This window comes from Poecilia reticulata, linkage group LG4 (assembly GCF_000633615.1).
Source record: "Poecilia reticulata strain Guanapo linkage group LG4, Guppy_female_1.0+MT, whole genome shotgun sequence".
Classification (NCBI taxonomy): Eukaryota; Metazoa; Chordata; class Actinopteri; order Cyprinodontiformes; family Poeciliidae; genus Poecilia; species Poecilia reticulata.
This window is the reverse complement of record NC_024334.1, coordinates 29,998,907-30,006,397: the sequence shown is the minus strand read 5'-3', so window position 1 is coordinate 30,006,397 and position 7,491 is coordinate 29,998,907. Positions and strand designations below refer to the sequence as shown.

General features: G+C 38.2%; 1 protein-coding gene across 1 annotated transcript in view; it reads left to right on the top strand.

Annotated features, from left to right (window-relative positions):
• The window catches only part of ptprfa (protein tyrosine phosphatase receptor type Fa), a 159,254-nt gene that overhangs the window by 110,808 nt on the left and 40,955 nt on the right, over positions 1-7,491 (top strand). The window contains exon 20 of the mRNA XM_017304279.1: positions 3,286-3,395. Within this exon, the coding sequence (XP_017159768.1) occupies positions 3,286-3,395 (110 nt within the window). The remainder of the gene's footprint in view (positions 1-3,285; positions 3,396-7,491) is intronic.

Below are 7,491 nucleotides of genomic sequence, written 5' to 3'. Positions count from 1 at the left end.
ACCTCATCATCTGAATCAACAAAGTAACTCTAAACACCTGCAAAAGATTCCTGAGGCTTTTAAAAACTCCCAGCCTGGTTCATTACTCAAAACCGCAATCATGGGTCAGACTGCTGACCTGACTGCTGTCCAGAAGACCATCATTGACGCCCTCAATGGGTATCAATGATGGGTTAGTTCGTTGTTAGCGATAGCATCGTTGCCATAGATTAATTACTTAAAATAGCACAACTCACTGCTCACCTGGCATAAACAAGTGACAGACATTTAATGTTTCTTTGGATCCCAAATTCTTGACCCAACCTGAAACTAAATGATGAGATTCTTCAGGCTTTTGAAAACTTTCTTCTAGCTCATTGTCGCATAATATGAATTCTGCCTCACCAGATAGTTATGTGGACCACCTTGATGTCGGGTAAATCCTCAAGATTATAAGAGAAGTCTTTTTAACTGAGATAATACTGATCATATCCTAAATATATACATATTTTTTCGAGATGCCTCATCTGTTTCAGCCTATTTAGGGCATTAGCTACTCATTGGGATCCATTTTGCTTTGTTTTGAACTGGGGAAACCCCTTTCCGGCCCTCCATTTGAATTTTAGGAAACTGCATAGGGCCACCCCTAAGTGGCCTGGAGGTGTAGAATTACATTAATTTAAGATATAGGGAAAAAGTCCTCATTTTGAATTTGTGGTGGTTAGTCAGACATGTAAATGTCATGTACATTTGGATTAAATTGTTTAAAGTTTATAGAAGTTGATCTAAATACAAAAGAGAATCATGTGGCCAAGTAAGATGACTACATTATGGTGTCAGTTTCCCTCTCCCTTAACATCTTTTTAAATTTTCATAGAACTATTGAAAATGCCCCTACAATGTGTTAGTTTGAGATAAAAATCTGAAAACACCAAATAACGAAACTTGCGACTCATTTTTAATGTTTTTGTCATGAATTGGTTGTTGGTTTGAGGATGAGACACACGCGGTGGACCCAGGTTGCAGAGTAAATGATGGTTTAATGAAGAACACCAAACAAAGAGTACAAAAATCCAGGCAGCACAGGTGAGTAAAGTCAAGGAGCTCAGACACTGGTAGCAACTGGGAACAATACACAAATGGAACAAAGGCAGGGTGATGACATGACAAGGACCCAACAGGCAAACACAGGTGGGAATAAATGCATAGAGGAGTAATCAGTGTAACGAGGGACAGCTGGAGACAATTAAAGGCAAAACATGACAACACAGAGACTCAATTTTCTAGGAACACACACAGAAAAACAAATCCTAATAGCACCTACCAACCCCTCCCTCGCAACTCTCCTCTTCACAGTGCGGCTCCTAGACTCCCTTAGAAAGTCCAAAATGAAAACCAACCCAATGAGGGTGGGCAGAGTGGCTCTGGACAGAGGGCAAGAGTCCAAAAGAAAACACAAAGAGAAACAAAACGGTCACCGCGTGGATTGCCGCAAACTGTCTGGTGGAAAGCAACGAAGGAGGCAGACCCTTCGGAGAGGAAATTACATTTTTGAAAAGTTGAAAAACATTTTCCCACCATAATGTAGAAATTCTATTCGCCAAATGCACATTATCTGGACATGTTAAAATTGACAGAAACTGCTTTATTTTAGATTAATGTGTGTTTAGATTAATTAAGCACTTAAGGTCCAGGTACTTGATTGTATCTCACCTAAAAAAATCATTTTGAAGTTTATATATATATATATATATATATATAACCAAACATAATCCAGGCCTGCATCCCCAGGCCAGTTGGGACCACAGCTTTGCAGCTTTTTTACTTGAAAGTACAAAGAGGAAGAAATCCAATAGAAAGTCATCTTTGCCGGTCAAGGGAAAGCCTCTCACCCGAAACGTTGGCTGAAGGCACCAGCACCCCTCCCAATCCCAGTAGGGACAAATGTGTACATAAAATGGATGGATGGAAAGAAGGCATGACTCTTTAAGCACAATCAAAAGCCATCCACTCCTTTCTACCCATTTCACTGCCAGTATAAGTAAATAATCTGATTCATATAACACTTAAGTGTGAAAACTGTCATGAGCTCAACAAGTTTTGACATGCATTTTAGTCAGTGTAGTTAAGCTTGGTCTGACTTTATCCACTTGGAAATCCAAGTTGAAATAAACCATTTAACTTCTTTATATTGGTACCCAGGTTAGGCCATCATATCTATATAAACTGTTTAGCTGATCATATTGAATAAACAGTACATTACATGGATACAGTAGCTTCATTGATAGTTGGAATTATTTGTAGATGAAGTCAGATAATGCCCAACTATACTGAAAATAAAAGATCTGAAATGATGTTCAGCTTATGACAATCACAATCATTGTAATGTCTTATAATCTTTTACAACTAAGAAACACTCATATTGGCAGTTAATTAAACTTCAAAAATACTTTATTGATCCCAAAGGAATTGTAAATAAATTAAAACATCTGGTTTCAAGCAGGACTTGAACCTGCACTCTCAGGTTGCTAAGTGAGTTGCCCTATTCAGTGAGCTATTTCTGTCCTTCCACTAAACCATTAAACTTTATTGTGAAGGTACAAGAAGGAGTTGATGTTTTCTTTTTTTCTTTTGTTATGTTTTATTAATTGAAAATTATCATTGTTTGAATTTGTTTATTTTGGAAAAAGGGGCAGATATTAATAAGAATTTTATTCTTCTTCTGCTACCTTTCATTTTATTTGTGTTTTGTATATTCTTTTTTGTATGAATAGCATCTGTTTTGTTTTAAATGAAATGAATAAATTCTATTAAAAAAAAAAAAAAAAAAAAAGGTGTGTTTTTGAGCTACACTCAAAAGTCTACATGAAAGCCATTAAAGTTTATTGAAATTTGTTAAAACATATTTTGAGGAGAAATTAAGAACATTTTGACTGAAATCTGACACATTGTAAGCTATTGCTCTTTACTTTTGTCGGCAGTGAAATCAAATTCTAAATGAATTTATTCATTCCAAAGGGACATAAAACAAACTCAGAGATCCATGCCTTGCTTTGGCCGTCCACTTGCTTCCGCGGGCTCCGAATCCTAATAATACACCCACCTCTCTCAAGGGCTTCAGGGAGTGCAACTGCCTTCTGCCGTAGGAAGCAGGACTAGTTCAACGTAACTTTGTAGGTTCTGTTTGAAATTTCCAGTATTAGGATTGTCTTATTACTTGTCACCATAGTTCAGTAATTTTGGAACATTAACAGGTTCTGGAGTGGGTTCTCATTTTTAAACAAGTCATGTGTATCTGTTCTCCAGGAAACACACATCTTCAGCCATGGATGAACACATATTAGAGAGAAAAGATTCCCTCATGACCTGCATCACTGAGCCTGTGGAGATGAGAAGACTAAAATGCCAGATATTAGGTATGGACATATACAAATACATTTTCTCAAATTATTTTGAATCTTATACTTTTGCAAAGTTTATGGCACAATATATAAAAGTGGAAATGTCCCAGCAAGAGAAAAATGTTTTATTTACACTGTTTTTATAGATTAAATGCTGCAGTTTTTCCTCAAGAGACAAACTTCTAAATGTTAAAGCTTTCCAACATTTAGACGTTTTGTAGATAGAACTGAATAGTAATATACATTGTCTAAAAAGGCATACGACTTCATTGCTGACTTTTATTAAATCTGATTAAACATTTCTGTTTTTTTCTGGTTAGAATTAGAATTACTTCAATTTGCCCATTGCATAAATGATCACAGATTAATTTACAGTGGTGCATAAACCCTAAAATCATTACGCCTTTAAACAACTTGGGAAAGACCATGTGATAGCATGACATTGTAAGCTTCTGATAGCTTAATTCAAAACATATGTATACCTACTGATATAATGGCAACTCCTCAAACAATTCATTATGTGACATAATTATAAAATAAAATAAATGAGGCCCGATATCTTGAAGAGAAATGTGGACCTCCACAGTTGTGTTCATTCTTCAGAACAATCTCTAGATAAGTTTAAGTGCCACATTTATTGGTTCAAATAATTATATGCAAGTATAAAAAGCATAAATCAGTATCAGAAGTACTTTCATGATCCCCAACAAATTGCTTATTTGCTGAAGGTACTCCATCTAAGGTGTTGAATATTAGCAAATACAAATATAAAATAAAATGTTGTATAAAATTTATAGAAAAACATGCATTTTGTATATTTTATTACATTGTGTTGCATTCATTGTGTGACAGTACCACAATGCAAAGTTTAATATAATGAAAATATAAAATAAATAAAGACAAGTATGCACTTGGAAATATGAGAATTTGTAAATAGAACTAAAAATGAGTTTAAAGTAGCTTAAACTTAGATACCCAGCATTGGGCATTGTAAAGTTATGAAATGGCTTTGCAAGATTCATAGAGAATATATCTAGCTGGATTATTGAAGATTTGCCTGGATTCTAACAGCTTAAGTCAGAACGCCTCACCTGCTTAATTTCATGGAATGCTAAAGAATTAGCAGCCTGAGTTGAATAGTTGCCACAGAATACGTTCATTAAATGGCTGCTCTTCTCATTTCACAACTTCAACCTAGAACAGATCCAGGTTTACTTTAGTGACTTTGACAATTACCATTATTTTACAATGTGTGGGCTAAAAGCAACATATAAAAACCTCTTACTTTTCGAGAATTATCCACTGTAGCTATTTTACAACTATTGAAGAACATTATAGTGACACATTAATTGAATGTCCACAACTTCTTAATAATTTTCTATGCTTTTTAGTAATATGCTTTGCAAGATTCACTAACAGCTTAATTCAGCTGCAACAATCAGGTGCTAAAAATAAATCAAAGGAATATATGGTAAGACCAACTTTAATCTTACACACCTTCTCCTAAAGAGTGTTAGGAAAAAATGGAGGCTTTGGGAGATGGAAGATTGTTTGCAAACCTTGAGTCAATCGATTGGATAAAAGCCTAAAGGACTCTTGGGCATGGAGCAAATCGCAGACAATGTTCTTTTTCCTTTCAGCTGATGGATGTCCTCTTGTTGGAAACATTCTTTGTCTTTGCCTTTGGGGTCTGAACCCAGATGATAAGAGAAGTCCAATTTGGTGCCACAGCTTGGTTGCGGGTGGAGGAGTTGAATCACTTTTGCAGGACAGTGTTTGGCCCATCTGGGACTCTGACTCTGCTTCAGCTGCAGAGTTCTTTGTCCATTTTAATCTTGGCTCAAATCTGCCTGGAGGATCCAACCAAAGGTTCCTCTTTAGCTTTTCCGTTTGAATCGGTTGACTATGACTATGACAATCAGTTCAATCTGGAGAGACTCAGACGGACAAAAGGGAACAATTGAAAGATTTAATGACAGGAATGAATAACAGTTTTTTGGCGCTCGGACCCCGGCTTCTAATTTGAGCTGAGATTTGATGTGAACTCGATGAACATCCCGATAACTGATTAGGGATGCTCTCCCCCCAAAAAAAGGGCAGAGGCCCGAGGAAAGGTGAGACCTAAAACTTGTATGCCGACTTAAGGATGCGTGGAGAAAAGAAAAGTACGGGTTGTAGGCCGAAGGAGTGCAGAAAACTAGAAGGTGAGAAGCTGATATGAGGAATCAAATTTGATTGATAGAGGGGTTTTCATGATATGATGCTCATCCGGAGAATGAAGGCCTGCTAAGGAAAGAGCCGAAATAATACCGGGCAAGAGAGTGAAGGATAGTTGAAGGCGTGGAGCCAGGCAGGAGATGGGGAGCTAGGGAACACAAATACATCTGGAGAAAGGCTGTAGAATAGGTGCCTACGGTAAGGGAGCCACACTGAAAAGTATGAGGGAAAGGAAAACTACTGAGACATGGACCAACAAAGAGAGAAAGGCTAGGACACGGGCTGGCTGGAGGGGCAGGCAACGCTGGGACATGGGCGAGCTGCAGGGGCTGAGCGACGCTGGGACATGGGCCAGCTGCAGGGTCAGAGGATAAGCTGAATAACAGGAGTTCACAATGGAGAGAGAGGAAGAGATAAGAGAGGGAGAGAGAGACCCACAAATAGTCTCTGGCCGAATTTAACCTAAGAAGCACTTTGGCGCCATCATGTGGCCAGCTAAATCTCTACACAATGGCGGCAACTGGCAGCGCATGCCCTTAATTACTCTATCTGCCGCGACAACTCAATGAAAAGCAGTAACAGATGCGGCTGAAATGCACATATAACTGAATCTAGAATAAACAACTAGAACTTACTTTCTGTCATTAACTTAACACTCGGAGCATCATTTCTCAGGGCTACACCGGGAATGCGGTCTCACGGTTGGAAAATTCAACGAACTGACCCGGAAGTATATTAGGTTGCCCTCATGAGCGCTAGCTCAGTACTAACTCGGGCTTATGTCACTTCCTAGAATAACCTCTAAACCAATATTACAAAATAAAATACAGAAAAAATCAGAGCCTTTTATACACATCCATTATTCTAATTATCTGAAACCAAAGTTATAGATGTTCATTTTTACAAGAGAAAGCAATGTTAATACAAGTCTTTTGGACTGGGTCTATTTCACCTATTTTTTTATAAATTTATAGGCTGGAGACTTAACTCAGAACCTGTAACAGGTTGTGTTACCTATAACAGTGGCACCCAACCTTTTTATCACCGTGGACCAGTCAAGGCTTGGCAATTTTACTGCGGCCCGCGGGGTGGTTTCACATGACACAATTTCAAATTTTTTGCCCCAATTGTCCCCTTATGACAATCTTGGAGCCTTCCAAGTTCTAAGATTATCGCTGTTACAATCGTTGCTGATCATCCTGCAGTGTGTGGTGTGTTGCGTAGAACGTCAGACCGCTCGGATCTAAAATTGCATATATTCAACATCTTAGATTGTCTCTTGGCCTTTTAATCGCAGCATGTTGGGTTTTCCCTGACTGGGAGCGAGAACGCTGCCTGTTGAATGTATCAGGTAGCCAGTCAGAGAGTTTGGTGACGGAATCAAAAAGGTGAATCCCAAACAGCTTACATGGCGCAATCGAGAGCCTGGTTTAGCGCATTGTGTAGCGCATAGAGCAACTGCTCCTGCAGTCTTTTATCCGTCTTCTTTTTGTTACGTCTTTTATCGCTAAAATGAGTCCACGAACCATCTCTATTGCTTCTACATCGTTGGACATGTTTGTTAAATTCATGTATGGTATGTTTTACAGGATTTTCTTCTGGAATTATGGAGGAATTCAAAGGTGCTAAACTCATGAATTAAGAGACGATACACAAAACTCCATTCTCTCCGGCTCACTGACAACCAGGAAGACATTTAATGCACATCTGCGGAATCACATATTACATTTTCATCATCTCATTTTCATCGTCTCAGACTCCAAAATGTCTTGTCTTCTTCTTCTGGCTTCGAGCATTTATACCGCTTTCAGTCTGCTATTGTGTATTGGAAACCATCTGACCAATGGCATTCTGAATCTTGCTTCTGGCTCTGTTTTACATTGAGTGTGTGTTG